Source organism: Bubalus bubalis, chromosome 4 (assembly GCF_019923935.1).
Source record: "Bubalus bubalis isolate 160015118507 breed Murrah chromosome 4, NDDB_SH_1, whole genome shotgun sequence".
NCBI classification, from domain to species: Eukaryota; Metazoa; Chordata; class Mammalia; order Artiodactyla; family Bovidae; genus Bubalus; species Bubalus bubalis.
In genome coordinates this window covers 118,534,897-118,552,709 of record NC_059160.1, presented here as the reverse complement: position 1 = coordinate 118,552,709, position 17,813 = coordinate 118,534,897, and the positions used below count along the sequence as shown (strand labels likewise).

Genomic DNA, 17,813 nt, shown 5'->3' with positions numbered 1-17,813 from the left:
GAGGAAGGAGACGCCATTAGAGGGAGGCGGAGAGCGGGCGCTGCTCGCCTCTTCCCAGGTTCCTGACGTGGTGCCCGGGGCCCTGCACTCTCGGGCTTTCCCCTCGGCGCTTCCAGGCCTCTCCCGGAGGCGCAGTGGGGTCGGCGTCCGGGGCGGGGGGTGCCGGTGCGGAGGGGCTGAGCGGGCCGCGGCTGTGAAGGTGCCGCGGCGGCTGTGGGGAGCTCGGCGCGGCGAGGACGCGACGGGATGGCTGCGGCCGGCGGCGGCGGGGCGGCGGCGGGCCGAACCTACTCGTTCAAGGTGGTGTTGCTCGGGGAAGGCTGCGTGGGGAAGACGTCGTTGGTGCTGCGCTACTGCGAGAACAAGTTCAACGACAAGCACATCACCACCCTGCAGGTGCGGGCCGCGGGGGGCGGGGGGGCGGCGCCTCGGGGCCCCTGCGCCTCCGCGCCTCAGGGGACTTTGCTACCGCGGTCCTTGGGTCTGGGCGTCCAGATCCCAGGCCTGTCCCCTCCGCCTGCGCATTGCCTTTGCGGTCTGGCCCTGGGGACACACGTCGTCGGGGCAGCCCGGAGATGGGACTAGGCCCTCGGGAAAGAAGTGGAAGGGCCCTGAAAAGTCCCCGGGGTCCCCAGAGTGCCTTCGCATGTGGTGGGTCCCCGTCGGGGGGCTAGTTTTTCCTCTCTGACTCGCTTCCGCTTGGGCGCAAGGTGCCTTCACCCTGCAGTCAGTCAACCGAGCGTCAGCCCTTTTTCTTTCTTTCGGAATTAGGAACTTAGCTGCCGGTTTGATTTTGCTAACTAGGTGATGTGTAACTTCAGCACTTACTGATGACTAAGTGTTTGTGCAACTTCCATTTTGTCCTGTCTTCGAACAAAGTGCCGATTGGCAAGTCTTTTCTTTCTGGAGGGATTTTGAAATGACCGCTTGCTGGTGAGGGTTACGCAGTTCCATTGCAGCCTGCGTGGGTCTGACTTGTGGGTCACTTACATTCACCGATGCAGGTCGACCCATATTTATATGGAAACGTCATATGAATACTGGCCAACAATTGGTCCTCAAGCTAACAGCTTTACTGCTGCTATTTATTTTCTTTGCTTGTAAATGTAGGGCCAGTTTTCATTTGCAGATACATGATTGTTAGTCAGAAAAGTGTTAAAATGTAATCATTAATTGGGCGTGAAATCAGTTTGCACGTGTTAGAACAAAAATACCCAACGAGTCCCCCCTGATCAGTTTCATCAGAGGCAGTCAAGTCTAGTGGACTTTTGATCCTGATTGTGTGCACCTCTGTTCGTTTAACTAGCTGTGTGATTTGGGGCAAGTTAATTAACCTATCTGTGCCTTGGTTTCTCGATTTGTTAAAATGGCCATAATAATAGTATGTAGTTCATACGGTTGTCAGGACAAATATACATAAACGCACGTTAGGACCTGGCCCAGTGTAAGCTCTCCATCTTTATTATTACTATCCCACAATAGATCTTAATTAGTGATTGTGTAGTGTGTAAGTCCATGGACACTATTTGATAGAATGCAGTTTTTTAATTGTTGTGATACTAGATATTTGATGCTATTATTAAACTACTGAGTCTAGAATTTACAAAGATGCTCTGATTCCATGTTCTATTTTTACTCCTCTATTTTTACTTCTTTATAAAGCATAAGACCTGAAAAAGTGAATGTCAGGAACCTGGGTGGTTCTTTTTTTTTTTTCCCTTGCATTTTTGTACAAGATCACTTAACACAATTTTAATAATTATGGTTGAGTGTTACTAGAGAGATAAAGGAAATTTGTAGGGTAAATACCTGTGATCAGTTGGAAATTTAAAGATTTATTAAGGTAAAGTAATAATAATAATAGCTAACATTTAGTGAGTTCTTACCGTGCTGAGTATTTTACTTTTCTTCTATTCTTATCACAGCCTGTTTGTGAGGTGGATAGTTTTATTAGCCTCATTTTACACATGCTGAAACAGGCATGGTTAAGTTGAGTAACTTCTTGGTCATCATATTGCTACAAGTCTTGGTTCTCAAGCTGAAATTTGAATCCAGTTTAGATTTAAAATTTTGGAGCACTGTTTCTGGATGTTGGTAAACCACCCCTTAGTGATTTCTTTTGTGCTACAGATCTTAGAGAAAAGAGAAGACCATTTTAATTGAGCTCTTAATTTTTATAAAAGATAATTTAGCCCTTCAGCCTAAAAATTACATTTACATTATACATTCCAAAAATATCCTCAAAGCTTTTAGCTGGGTAAAGATTTTTAAATATCTGAGAGGAAACCTCTGCAATCTACATAGATCTCTAGTATCAAAAGCATAGCATATAACTCTTATCACAAACGTTATCTGGATTATGTTCTAGAATTGAGGCTTTTGCTGTGTACCAACATTTTATATACAATCTCCTTCTCTTGGATATCAGTTCATTTCATCTTTTTAAACAATCTTTTTGGAGAAATTTTATTTCAGTGAGACCCATAGAGAGTCTTGTACGCCTTTCATTCCAAATGGAGAGGAACTAATGCATCATAAGATGTGAGAGAAAGAATTTCCCTTTTTACTTAGCAAAAAGAACTACGTACTACTTGGAGAAGGCAATGGGGACCCACTCCAGTACTCTTGTCTGGAAAATCCCATGGATGGAGGAGCCTGGTGGGCTGCAGTCCATGGGGTCGCCAAGAGTCAGACACGACTGAGTGACTTCACTTTCACTTTTCACTTTAATGCATTAGAGAAGGAAATGGCAACCCACTCCAGTGTTCTTGCCTGGAGAATCCCAGGAATGGCGGGGCCTGGTGGGCTGCCATCTATGGGGTTGCACAATAAAATACTTTGTGTTTTGCTTGCAAAGTACACTCTTAAACATTCCTATTTTAAAGACTAAAAGGAACCTAAGATCGTTCAAGGTTTACTATTTCAGTCTTTAGTTTAAAATTTCAGTCAAGTAATTGTCTACTTTAGTCTGAACATCTTGGACGTGAGATGAACTGATAAAGAAGGTGGAAAACAATGTATCCTGAGATAGCTTGTTTCATTTTTGGACAGATTACTTTCCAGTTTGTTTTTCCACGTCTAGAGACAAAATCTGTTTCCCTGCTCTCTGAATCTGAATCACATGGCATCTGAATCTGAATCACGTGGCATCCCTTCTGATAGTTGAAGATGGCTGTACATCCCCTTGAGGTTTTTTTTTTTTTTTTTTTTTTTTATCCCCTTGAGTTTTGTCTTCTCTTGGTAAACAGTTCTGGTTCCTTTTAGTAGATCTCCTGTAACATTGTTCTAAGTCATATCATTATTTTGACATCTCTTCTGGATACTTGGTATTTAATTATTGCCTTCTTTTCTTAAAATTTGATAGCTTGAGCTGTAGAAATGACTCTTAGTGTGGTTTGAACTGTGCAAAGACGTACAGGCTATCACCTCCCCTGTGGAGAATCCTTTTCTAACTCTGAAGTCGAAAAGATCCTGTGAGTTTTTGGGTTGCCACATTGATTAATATTGGGCATGCTCTCTTAGTTTTGTTTGCTGAAAGGAAGGAAGAGAGATACAGGGAGAGAGTGAGGAAGGAAGACTACGTCCTTCAACTTGATTTTACTTTCATTGTGTAGTTGCCTTCCTTGCCAACCCCCAATGTATTTGACCCATTAAAGTCGGCTTTGATAGGTTTGCTCCAGTGCTTAATGCCTGTTAATATGCTTTTGAATTTTGATTTTGTAGCTCAAGAAACATTGATGGAGCTACTGTGAGTCAGGCACTAGATTGGGTCCTGGCCATGCCCATAAAAATAAAGCATGATCTCTACAGCTGTATTAGGCACCTATTTTAACTTTTTACCTGAAGATTTGGTAAGACTGTCTTCAGTGTTCTCATCAGTCATTAATAGACTCTGAAAGAAAAGGGTGAGCTGGGGCCAAGCACAAAGCCCTTCACAAGTCTCTATAATCTGGTGACACAGGGCCAGAGGTTGGTTTCTCTTTAGACTCGAAGTCTAGTTCAGTTCAATCGCTCAGTCTTGTCCGACTCTTTGTGACCCCATGAATAGCAGCACGCCAGGCCTCCCTGTCCATCACCAACTCCCGGAGTTCACTCCAACTCATGTGCATCGAGTCGGTGATGCCATCCAGCCATCTTATCCTCTGTCGTCCCCTTCTCCTCCTGTCCCCAATCCCTTCTAGCATCAGGGCCCTTTCCAGTGAGTCAGCTCTTCTCATGATGTGCCCAAAGTATTGGAGTTTCAGTTTCAGCATTGGTCCTCCAATGAACACCCAGGACTGATCTCCTTTAGGATGGGCTGGTTGGATCACCTTGCAGTCCAAACGACTCTCAAGAGTATTCTCCAACACCGCAGTTCAAAAGCATCAATTCTTCGGTGCTCAGCTTTCTTCACAGTGCAACTCTCACATCCATACATGACCACTGGAAAAACCATAGTCTTGACTAGACGGACCTTTGTTGGCAAAGTAATGTTTCTGCTTTTAAGGGTGGGGCTTTTCCCAGACCAGATACAGGCCACAGCCTTCTTTCCTTGTGACTGCGCATCAGTCTTTAATGGAGTGTTATACATACTAATGACGATGGAAACAGAAAACAAGACTGACTGCTATGGGCTACTGCCTAGCGGATATGAAACTTTGAATGAAAATGGCTATTCCAGCATTACAACTCTTTTTTTTTTTGCCCTTGCTACATCAGTCTTGCCCGTAGGGGATATCATGAGATACTTTGTCAAATGCTTGCAGAAGACAAGATGCTTTTTTTTTTTTCCTGCAGTAGGAGACCATCTGATGTGGTAAAAAGGGACAGGACTTTGAAGTTAGTTTGAAGGTTTGGCTTCTACCTTTTAGCTATCATGATTTGGGCAGGGTATTCTAATGTTTGTAAGCTAGCTCTTTATCCATGAAGTTGGAGAATCTCAATGATAAGATTTTTATATGGGTTAGAGAACCACAGTATGTAAACCTCCTGGCACAGTGTTTGTTTAATGAATGTTAGCTGTTGAATGAATTGTGTGTGTGTGCTTGGTTGCTCAGTCATGTCCGACTCTTTGTGACCCCATAGACTGTGGCCGACAAGGCTCTTCTGCCCATGGAATTTTTCAGGTGAGAATACTGGAGTGGGTTGCCATTTTCCTCCTCCAGGGGATCTTCCCCACCCATGGATTGAACCCGTGTCTGTTGTGCCTCCTTCATTGGAAGGCAGGTTCTTTACCACTGGTGCCACCTGGGAATGAATAAATGGTGCTTAATTTCTGTTGGTTTCTTTCAGGGTAACACAGACAAAAAGGTAATAGGATTAATTTGACATGAATTATTTTGAGAACTCATGCAGTCTGAGGGACTGCTCCCTTTTATATTTTTATACATACATATGTATTTGTTTATTATCCATTCTAGAGTTTGTCTCGGAGAAGGCAGTGGCACCCCACTCCAGCACTCTTGCCTGGAAAATCCCATGGACAGAGGAGCCTGGTTGGCTGCAGTCCATGGGGTCGCTAAGAGCGACTGAGCAACTTCACTTTCACTTTTCACTTTCATGCATTAGAGAAGGAAATGGCAACCCACTCCAGTGTTCTTGCCTGGAGAATCCCAGGGATGGGGGAGCCAGTCGGACATGACTGAAGTGACTTAGCAGCAGCAGCAGCAGAGTTTGTCTGGGCTTGTGACATTTCTGGAAGGTCACTTCTTTTTTTATTTTTAAAAATTGTGACATTTGCCATGCTTTGGTGTTATAGTACTGTTCCTTTTTTGCAGACCTCCTCCTCATTTCAGTTCAGTGGCTCAGTTGTGTCCGACTCTTTGTGACCCCGTGAATCGCTGCACGCCAGGCCTCCCTGTCCATCACCAACTCCCGGAGTTTACTCAAACTCATGTGCATCGAGTCGGTGATGCCATCCAGCCGCCTCGTCCTCTGTCATCCCCTTCTCCTCCTGTCCCCAATCCCTCCCAGCATCAGGGTCTTTTCCAGTGAGTCAGCTCTTCGCATGAGGTGCCTAAAGTATTGGAGTTTCAGCTTCAGCATCAGTCCTTCCAGTGAACACCCAGGACTGATATTCTTTAGGATGGGCTGGTTAGATCTCCTTGCAGTCCAAGGGACTCTCAAGAGTCTTCTCCAACACCACAGTTCAAAAGCATCAATTCTTCCGTGCTCAGCTTTCTTCACAGTCCAGGTCTCACATCCATACATGACCACTGGAAAAACCATAGTCTTGACTAGACGGACCTTTGTTGGCAAAGCAATATCTCTGCTTTTTAATATGCTATCTAGGTTGGTCATAACTTTCCTTCCAAGGAGTAAGCGTCTCTTAATTTCATGGCTGCAGTCCCCATCTGCAGTGATTTTGGAGCCCCAAAAAATAAAGTCTGACACTGTTTCCACTGTTTCCCCATCTATTTCCCATGAAGTGATGGGACCAGATGCCATGATCTTCGTTTTCTGAATGTTGAGCTTTAAGCCAACTTTTTCACTCTCCACTTTCACTTTCATCAAGAGGCTTTTGAGTTCCTCTTCACTTTCTGCCCTAAGGGTGGTGTCATCTGCATATCTGAGGTTATTGATATTTCTCCCGGCAATCTTGATTCCAGCTTGTGCTTCTTCCAGCCAAATGTTTCTCATGATGTACTTTGCATATAAGTTAAATAAGCAGGGTGACAACATACAGCCTTGACGTACTCCTTTTCCTATTTGGAACCAGTTTGTTGTTCCATGTCCAGTTCTAACTGTTCCTTCCTGACCTGCATATAGGTTTCTCAAGAGGCATGTCAGGGGGTCTGATATTCCTGTCTCTTTCAGAATTTTCCACAATTTATTGTAATCCGCACAGTCAAAGGCTTGGGCATAGAGGTCAAAGACCCCCTTTAGGTTACTGATGATTATGAAGTAATGTTGTAGGTGAGCTCTCTGAGGACTCAAGATCCTTTAGCTGGCTTACCAAGAAAGCTTGGGCTTATATAAAGTCCCCAAGCTTCCTTCTGTGATTTCTTTTTTAAAAAAATTTTTTATTATTATTATTTTTTTTAACTTTACGGTATTGTATTGGTTTTGCCATACATCAACGTGCTACCGCCACGGGTGTACACATGTTCCCTATCCTGAACCCCCCTCCCACCTCGCTCCCCATACCATCCCTCTGGGTCATCCCAGTGCACCAGCCCCAAGCTTCCTGTATCCTGCATCGAACCTGGACTGACAATTCGTTTCTTATATGATATTATACATGTTTTAATGCAATTGTCCCAAATCATCCCCCCACCCCCCCCCCCCCACCCCCGGGGTCCAAAAGACTGTTCTATACATTTGTCTTTTGCTGTCTCACATATAGGGTTGTCGTTACCATCTTTCTAAATTCCATATATATGCGTTAGTATACTGTATTGGTGTTTTTCTTTCTGGCTTACTTCACTCTGTATAGTAGGTTCCAGTTTCATCCACCTCATTAGAACTGATTCAAATGTATTCTTTTTAATGGCTGAGTAATACTCCATTGTGTATATGTACCACAGCTTTCTTATCCATTTGTCTGCTGATGGACATCTAGGTTGCTTCCATGTCCTGGCTATTATAAACAGTGCTGCGATGAACATTGGGGTACACGTGTCTCTTTCCCTTCTGGTTTCCTCAGTGTGTATGCCCAGCAGTGGGATTGCTGGGTCGTATGGCAGTTCTATTTCCAGTTTTTTAAGGAATCTCCACACTGTCTCCATAGTGGCTGTACTCGTTTGCATTCCCACCAACAGTGTACACCAACATTCCCTTTTCTCCACACCCTCTCCAGTATTCATTGCTTGTAGACTTGGATCGCAGCCATTCTTGACTAGCGTGAAATGGTCCCTCATAGTGGTTTTGATTTGCATTTCTCTGATAATGAGTGATGTTGAGCATCTTTTCATGTGTGTGTTAGTCATCTGTGTGTCTTCTTTGGAGAAATGTCTGTTTAGTTCTTTGGCCCATTTTTTGATTGGGTCGTTTATTTTTCTGGAATTGAGCTGCAGGAGTTGCTTATATATTTTTGAGATTAGTTGTTTGTCAGTTGCTTCATTTGCTATTATTTTCTCCCATTCTGAAGGCTGTCTTTTCACCTTGCTTATAGTTTCTTTTGTTGTGCAGAAGCTTTTAATTTTAATTAGATCCCATTTGTTTAATTTTGCTTTTGTTTCCAATATTCTGGGAGGTGGGTCATAGAGGATCCTTCATTGTTTTGGGCTGTGTTAAACTTGACACAGACAAGAAAGACAGTTGGATCGAGGGACTTACTGCTTTGTCTTTGGAATTTATTGTTGAACCTAAGCAGTTAAATTCAAGAATTGTTATTTCATACCTGTTACATGTCAAACATTGTGCCAGCTGGGGAAAGTAAAGATGAGAAAGATATTTTAACCATCTGTTAACTTTATTCTTAAATGGTTGTGTGATTCCAGTTATCTTTGTTTCTCTCTATATTTGTGCTCTTAGGTAGTCACTTCCTTTTCTTCAGCTGAAGCTCCCTTTCCCCCTTATTGTAAGACTGTGCACTCTGACTTAAATGCCTTTTACCTCTTTCAACTAGTCTCCTGTGTAAAAAGTAGCATTTTTCATAATCGGAACCATCCATCATCTTTCCTTTTAGAACGCTAACTGGAATTCCACCTGTCTGCCTCCTGAAGTCTAGGGTAGGTGCCTGTCATTTGATTAGCAAAGCAGTGCTGTAAAGTTGGCTGGGAAGACAGTATCCTAAGAGTTTGCAAGTGAGACAACAAAGACTTGGGTTAGATTTCTGAGGTCCTATGTATAGTGATGGTGTACTGTTTTTTTCTTAAGCTAAGCCAGCTACTTTTTTTTATTCATACACCTTAGCCTCCAGAGCAACACTTGGCATTCAGATTCTAGCAGTTAGCTTTATACTCAGCTGCTGTTGCTGCTAAGTCACTTCAGTCGTGTCCGACTCTGTGCGACCCCATAGACGGCAGCCCACCAGGCTCCCCCGTCCCTGGGATTCTCCAGGCAAGAACACTGGAGTGGGTTACCATTGCCTTCTCCGTTACACTCAGCTAGGAATCTTAATTTCCTTGTTTATAAAATTAATGTTTCAAATGTCTGAAAGACCTTCTAAGGTAGTACTGGAAACCACTTAGAAGATTCAGCCAATTTTTGTTTACAATATCTTTATAAAATACCATAGTAGAAATCTTTCCTTTTTCCCTTAGTATTTTACTAGATATATGTGGGCTATGGAAGGGTGGATTTTTTTTTTTTTTTTTTAAGAAGAGTTTTTCGGAATTATTGCTTTGAACATCTAACATACAACTATTCTATATCTTATTTTCTGCTGTTATGTTTTGAGCTAATCCTTAGAAGTGACTTTTTGACTCTTCTTTTCCAAGTATTTACTTGGACTCTAAACTGATTATAATACCTCTTTATAGAAGCTAAAGATAAATGAGGTATTCAAGCACCCAGCTTAGTTTTCTTTCTTTCTTTAAACTAAAAGTATTTGATATATAGCATTTTATAAACTTAGGTTGTATAACATGTTGATTTGTTACCTTTATATGCTGTAACATGATTTTGACCTTGTAGAAATTCATCTTAGTTTTCTGGTAGCTCATTTTTATTGCCTTGCTACAGAGGACTCATTTTATGAGTTATCTGACTGAACCCTTTCATGCCTGTGGCTTCAGTTGAAAGTAGTCAGTGGATTACCCCCGCCCCTCCCAGCCCAGTTTGCATAATCTTAGTCCCTGATCAGGGAAGGACCCTGGCAATGAAAGCACCAAGTCTTAACCCCTGGACCACTAGGGAACTCCCAATAGATACTTTAAATCCTTAAGCTGGAAACAATGTTAGTAACTGTAGCAAAAATAATGTAACTGGAAAGTCTATTGAATTTAGATAAAGACAGTTGAGTATTTGTCTACTGCATTAGGTATTTTGTTTTGCCAAAGGAACAAGTGGTTTGGCCAAGAAAAACAAAAAAAATTAAAACTTGGATGAAACCAGTTATGAAAAGACTTTCATTTGGCAAATGCAATTTATTCTTATTATATCTCACCTATAAGCATTTTTAAAAAATACAGATTAAAAAAATACCCACTGTGACTTCAAATAAAGTGCTGGGTAAATAAGCATCAGGTGCGAATGACAGGTGTCTAATAAGATTGATAAGTCTTTTAATCCACCTAAAATGTGGAAGTTGAAATCTTTGGAATTAGAAGAAATAGTGATGCTGTAACTCAGGGTTTTCAGGTGGTGCACTGGTAAAGAATCCACCTGCCGATGCAGAAAGTGCAGGAGAGGTGGGTTTGATCTCTCGGTCTGGAAGAGCCCCTGGAGTAGGAAATGACAACCTGCTCCAGTATTCTTGCTGGTGATAATTCTGTAGACAGAGGACCCTGGCAGGCTGCAGTCCATGGGGTCGCAAAGAGTCAGACCTGACTGAGCAACTGAGCACGCTGTGTGCACGCGCACACACAAACACATACAACTCAGGGTTTGGAAGATTAAAGGGAGAAATGTACCATCGCTTCGATTCTCACCGTTTGTGGCCACCCTGAGAGTATTTTGGGAGATGAGTTGGTGTCCAGGAGCACTTAGTCCGAGTGGAGGGAAGCCAGGTTAAGAACGTGTTTGTGTTCTAGAATAGGCAGCTTTGTGCAGTGGCGAAAGCGCTGTGGGGTCAGACAGCCTTCCACCCACCGTGGTACCTCACTGAGTTGTCTGACCTTGGGTGAATCACTATTTCTTTAAATCTCGGATTCACACCTGTAAAATAGGGCTAATTGCCTACTTCACAGGGTTGTTATTAATACAAAGATAAAATGAGAAAGACGAAGTGTGGCGGCACATGGTATGTACTATTTTTTTTCTTCCCATATTCCTCGAAACCTTTGACTTGACATTGTTTATGCCACTCTCCCCTTCTCTTTCTCAATGGGATTCTTTGACTGAGATGTTGCCAGGGCTTTATCCCTTAGGAACATGTGTGGAAAAAAAATTTTTTTGGATATTTTGATATGTGCATATAAGCAGTTTTCTTGACTGTTGAGTGGGTTGGTGGCTTTTATCTGATTCTCAAAGCAGTCCATGATTATACCTCCCTCCCCTTTTTATTACCATGTAACAGAATTAAGACTCTGCCCCAGAGTATTACATGACCATGAATAGTATCTCAGTAGCTTGGCCAAATTAAGTATGCCTCATAGAGGTAGTTGGGGAGAGAAAAAAGAGGTTTCAACCTTCTGATCATTTGCTGCTATCTTGATGTCATGTAAAATCTTTTAGCTTTATTCTCACCTATAATAGTTTTTAAAACAGAAGATTTTTGTTCTTTAAGAAAATATCTATGAAATATTAAGAATTTAGGATTTATATAAAATGAGATGATTTGTATTACAGAAGGACTCTTTCCATAGAGAAGGACTTAAGTTTTTTTGTTATAAAGGCAGAAAGAAAAGATTTAGTGAGTACCGTGTTATAATGTGCTTTCCTGGTGTACCAGATATTTGAGTTAAAATTATTTGGAAACTTTTCGAAACATATCTTTTGCGTAAATTGAGTTCTAGCAGGCACACTGAGATGAATTTATCCACAGGAACAACATTTGCAAGTCTGCTGGGGCAGCACTGTGCTTCCCCCGCCCCCTTCAGTGGAGAAGTGTGCGTTCACCTCTCAGTCTGAGAGGCACCACAGCACAGTGAGTGTGAGTCACGTCTGTAGCCAGACGGCCTAGATTGCAAATCCTACTCTGTCGCTGGTGACCTTGAACAAGATACTTAACATTCCTTTGCCTCTGTTTCCACTCCTGTAATATTTGGGTAATAACTATATCTAATCACAGAGTTTTATGAGAAGTGAATTAATATTGAAAAGTATTTAAAACACTGCCCATTTCATTGTAAGCACTGTGAAAGTGTTAAATAAATAAAAATATGTAATCTAGTTAACAGAATACTTATACCCATGAAAAGATAACTTAAAATATGAGGTGGTATGTGCTGTATATTGTAAGATTAGGTTCCCTAAAGTTCTGCTGCATAGAGAAATCCAGTGTGGGCTGTATGGGTGGTATGAGACAATTTAAAAATTCAAAGAAGATGATTACAGATCTATGAACTGGTCTTGGAGAGATGAGATTAAGATAGAGAATAAAGAATAGGCCCAAGTTAGAGAGGAATTTTATGAACAAACAGTTGGAGGGAATATATAGTATAGACTTTATGAATACTGGAAGCTTTCTAGGAAGATAGATGTAGACAAATGGTGGAGGTCCTTGGATACAAAGATAAGGGTTTGAGATTTTTATTTCTGTAATAGGGCTCCCTGACTTTCATAAAGGAGAAGCTTATGAATGACTTTGTAAAAAGTGCATTGCACAGTACTTGGTGAAAGGTAAGCATTCAGTAACTGTTAGCTGGTATTAGTTATAGCAGTAGAAATGACTGTGTAGTGTCTCACTATATCGATGGGCTACATTTGTATATTTTTTAAAGAATTGCCTAGTGATGGACACTCAGGTTATTTCTTTCCATTTTCTTTCTTTCTTTTTCTAAAGAATCAATGCTCTAATGAGCACTCTTTTCATAAAATTGTTCTATACATCCATGGTTCCTTAGGAGAGACTTAGCACTGTCTCTCAACTCACCATGGAAAGTGATGGTAAGTTTCAGAAGGAATGGTAGAAAGGAAATGATGGAGCTTTCCCAGCTATAATTCACTCCCCTCTGCTGAGAAATCCCCACAAAACTCTTGACAAAAGGCTTTTATGGTATTAGCTGCCAACAGGATATAGTTCAAGTATACTAATGTAAAGTGATAACTTATTAGAGAACTCAGCTGTGGGTGTGGTAAGGGCTTTTTGTTTTTGTTTGTTTGCTTGTTTTTATTTTTAATCATGGAGGTTTGGGGAAGATAATGTGGCATGTAGACTAGAGAACCAGAGGGTGAGGTGAGATCAAAGGTATTTATATTATGACTTAATATGAGACTGGTGGTCATAGAACTCCAGAGGAAATATGAAGGCAAGACTTGATCAGTTTTTTTGGAATATGGGATGACAGGGAAGGAAGAATATTCAATGATGATATTCCTGAGATGCTAAACCTCAGTGACTTGGTGAATGCGATCAAAATACTAATGTTACAATGGAAAGCCAATTTTGGAGGGAAGATCAGTTTAACTTTAAATATCTTTGAAAGAAGAGAGTTTAAGTTTACTTAAACTTTTAAGTTATTTAAGTTTACTTATCTATTAAACATTTGTATAGGAGTCAGATTTTGAGTTTCTTTATATAACTGCGACTGCTAAGTCACTTCAGTCGTGTCCGACTCTGTGCGACCCCATAGACGGCAGCCCACCAGGCTCCCCCATCCCTGGGATTCTCCAGGCAAGAACACTGGAGTGGGTTGCCATTTCCTTCTCCAGTGCATGAAAGTGAAAAGTGAAAGTGAAGTCGCTCAGTCGTATCCGACTTTTAGCGACCCCATGGACTGCAGCCCACCAGGCTCCTCCATCCATGGGATTTTCCAGGCAAGAGTACTGGAGTGGGGTGCCATTGCCTTCTCCATCTTTATATAACATTGATAGTGAAATAGGGCAAATGGTTGAGTTCACATAAATTATACAACTGATAAGTGGCAAAGCTGAGATTCAAATCCAAAGAACTGCTTCAAAGTTGATATTCTTAACCTTATGCTATGAGTGAGAAATATTCCTTCATTCATATTTATTGTCATAACGTGTTTGGTCTTCTCATTTTCTAAGTTATTTCCTTTGTTGTTTTGCCACTGAATTAAATATTATACCCTTTTTTATAACCTTTGTTTTGTTTAATAAAATATCTTGAAGGTAGACATTCCTGGATTTGACCTCTGCCGTTTGTGATTCCTTTGTATCTGGACTCCTTTGTTAATCATTCAATCTAGTGGCCTTTTCTTAGTTTTTAATTTTTCTTGGTAATATATACAGTAGAAAGTCCTTCCTGAAATCTAGGTTCTTTCTCCTTCAGTAATATCAATAATTCACCATCCTAGCTAGCCTTTTTATCTGTTTTACTTTCCATCTCTGCACTTTCTTTTGTATCAATACACTTAAATGTGATAATCTCTGCATAGCTTTGAACTTGGCTCTTTGTTCCTTTTTTAAACATGTCAACAGACTCAGGTTTCTGATTATATTCCTTCTTCAATTAGTCTTGATTTTATTCTCTTCTATCTTCATGCATTTAATTCGGCCCTTTCATGCAAAGATGGGCTCGATAAAGGACAGAAATGGTGTGGACCTAACAGAAGCAGAAGATATTAAGAAGAGATGGCAAGAATACACAAAAGAACTGTACAAAAAAGATCTTCATGACCCAGATAATCACGATGGTGTGATCACTGACCTAGAACCAGACATCCTGGAATGTGAAGTCAAGTGGGCCTTAGAAAGCATCATTACGAACAAAGCTAGTGGAGGTGATGGAATTCCAGTTGAGCTGTTCCAAATCCTGAAAGATGATGCTGTGAAAGTGCTGCACTCAATATGCCAGCAAATTGGAAAACTCAGCAGTGGCCACAGGACAGGAAAAGGTCAGTTTTCATTCCAATCCCAAAGAAAGGCAATGCCAAAGAATGCTCAAACTACTGCACAGTTGCACTCATCTCACACGCTAGTAAAGTAATGCTCAAAATTCTCCAAGCCAGGCTTCAGCAATATGTGAACCGTGAACTTCCTGATGTTCAAGCTGGTTTTAGAAAAGGCAGAGGAACCAGAGATCAAATTGCCAACGTCCGCTGGATCATGGAAAAAGCAAGAGAGTTCCAGAAAAACATCTATTTCTGCTTTATGGACTGTGCCAAAGCCTTTCACTGTGTGGATCACAATAAACTGTGGAAAATTCTGAAAGAGATGGGAATACCAGACCACCTGATCTGCCTCTTGAGAAATTTGTATGCAGGTCAGGAAGCAACAGTTAGAACTGGACATGGAACAACAGACTGGTTCTAAATAGGAAAAGGAGTACGTCAAGGCTGTATATTGTCACCCTGTTTATTTAACTTATATGCAGAGTACATCATGAGAAACACTGGACTGGAAGAAACACAAGCTGGAATCAAGATTGCTGGGAGAAATATCAATAACCTCAGATATGCAGATGACACCACCCTTACGGCAGAAAGTGAAGAGGAACTCAAAAGCCTCTTGATGAAAGTGAAAGAGGAGAGTGAAAAAGTTGGCTTAAAGCTCAACATTCAGAAAACGAAGATCATGGCATCTGGTCCCATCACTTCATGGGGAAATAGGTGGGGAAACAGTGTCAGACTTTCTTTTTCTGGGCTCCAAAATCTGCAGATGGTGACTGCAGCCATGAACTTAAAAGACGCTTACTCCTTGGAAGGAAAGTTATGACCAACCTAGATAGCATATTCAAAAGCAGAGACATTACTTTGCCAACAAAGGTTCGTCTAGTCAAGGCTATGGTTTTTCCTGTAGTCATGTATGGATGTGAGAGTTGGACTGTGAAAAAGGCTGAGCGCTGAAGAATTGATGCTTTTGAACTGTGGTGTTGGAGAAGACTCTTGAGAGTCCCTTGGACTGCAAGGAGATCCAACTACTCCATTCTGAAGGAGATCAGCCCTGGGATTTCTTTGGAAGGAATGATGCTAAGCTGAAACTCCAGTATTTTGGCCACCTCATGCGAAGAGTTGACTCATTGAAAAAGACTCTGATGCTGGGAGGGATTGGGGGCAAGAGGAGAAGGGAACGACAGAGGATGAGATGGCTGGATGGCATCACTGACTCTATGGACGTGAGTCTCAGTGAACTCCGGGAGTTGGTGATGGACAGGGAGGCCTAGCGTGCTGCTATTCATGGGGTGCAAAGAGTCGGACACGACTGAGCTACTGATCTGATCTGATGCTTTTCTTTCCAGCTTTAAAATAGCCTCCTGTCTTCCAGGTCTAGTCCTGTCTTTCTTCCTATCATAGTCATTCTCTTAAAAATACAGATTTTATATGTTCTCACTACTTAAAAACCCTTCACTGATTCTTCATTGTCAACAGTATTATTTCCTAACATTTACTTCTTTGGATGAGTTAGGTGTTTCTTTAGGGAAAAAGAAGTCAAATGAGTTTGGGAAATACTTGTATAAACACGATTAGCCAGTCTTTCTTTTGGCAGACTCTTGGTGTGCACTGTGAATGCACAAAGGGGATACAGAGCAATACACTGCTGCTGCTGCTGCTGCTGCTGCTGCTGCTAAGTCGCTTCAGTTGTGTCCAACTCTGTGCGACCCCATAGACGGCAGCCCACCAGGCTCCTCCGTCCCTGGGAGTCTCCAGGCAAGAGCACTGGAGTGGGTTGCCATTTCCTTCTCCAATGCATGAAAGTGAAAAGTGAAAGTGAAGTTGCTCAGCCGTGTCCAACTCTGTGCGACCCCATGGACTGCAGCCCACCAGGCTCCTCTGTCCATGGGATTTTCGATGCAAGAGTACTGGAGTGGGGTGCCATCGCCTTTTCCAAGCAATACACAGCAGTCCGCAAATATACCTGACTGTAATATACATTAAAAAGAAAAACCAAAAACCTTGTCTAGAGTCTTGAAACAGCTTTTATTGAGACCCATAAGGTTCAGTCCATACCTTTAGATATGGAGTTTCAGGTTTTTTTGATTCAATCTTTTCCTAACTTTAGAGATTCATCTCTGGCATACACCAGACCACCTTGTTTCCTGTGGCATGGGGAGTTACATGTTTCAGGCTTCAGTGGTTTCACCTGTCTGTCTGGAAAAACCCTTACTACTCATAAAGAGGAGCTCATTACTTTCTTTCTGAAGCCTTCTGTGACTTATCCAGGCTAGCTTTACACTCCTTTCTCAGCATTTTCCTTATAGTATACTTAGCAAGACCCTCCATTTTAACCATTATCTTTACATTTTAATATTTGCAGTGGAACTATAAGCTCTTTGAAAGCTGGAACTGTTTTCTTTCATTTCTGTGATAGTACCTGGTACAGTTATTAGCTATAGTTTAAATAATTGAATTGCAAAATAATGGCAGGAAAATTTCCAGTAGTAATGGTATTTATACAGCTAAGTAAACACCAGTAAATATTTCTTTTATCTCATCTTGGAAGTCTCTTAGACTCTTTCTATAATAAGTAGGTTAGGTGGCATCAAATTAAATGCTAAGAAAATGTTTTAATGAGGGAAAAAAAAAACTAAGAAAACATTTAATTACCAGCTCTTGGGTACTTTTCATAACTTGTGTTCATAAAACAAACTATCTTTTTATTAGAATAAAAATAATGTTCTGTTTTCAGTGGAAACAATGTTTAGTTATGAATAAAAACTCAATGATTACTTTTTCTCCCAGATAACTTGTTTCATATGACGTGATTCATTCATCTGTAGTTTTTAGGATAAGAAGTTTTATGTGAAACATCATTTAATGTATATCTGTTTTTTCTTAGGCATCATTCTTAACAAAGAAGTTAAATATTGGTGGGAAGAGAGTAAATCTTGCTATATGGGTAAGTTAATGTTTTCAGCTGTATGAGTTGAAGGCCTTTACCTATTCTTCATACTCTAATAACTAATTGGCTTAAGAAATAGGAATTTGAATTTCTGGATTTTAATTTTTTTGATTAACTCAGGGTTAGCCAAAATCTTTTTTTTTTTAATTAAACATCTTTTCCCCCTAAAATCTGGCTAAGAATTTTATCTTGAATACACTTGTTATACACGAAAAGTGCTGTCATAACTTTTCAACTGGAGAAGAGTGAACTCAAGGGATTCCATTTCAGAGAAAGGGGTGGACAGACTGCCTGGCCTTTATCCCCCCGTCTCCATGTCCTAA

At 41.1% G+C, this 17,813-nt stretch overlaps 1 protein-coding gene across 1 annotated transcript in view; it reads left to right on the top strand.

The window, feature by feature from the left end:
- Positions 1 to 17,813, top strand: part of RAB21 (RAB21, member RAS oncogene family) — a 32,766-nt gene continuing 14,953 nt past the window's right edge. Inside the window, exons 1-2 of the mRNA XM_006062146.3 lie at positions 1 to 396; positions 17,428 to 17,487. Of these exons, the coding sequence (XP_006062208.1) occupies positions 247 to 396; positions 17,428 to 17,487 (210 nt within the window). The 5' untranslated portion in view covers positions 1 to 246. The remainder of the gene's footprint in view (positions 397 to 17,427; positions 17,488 to 17,813) is intronic.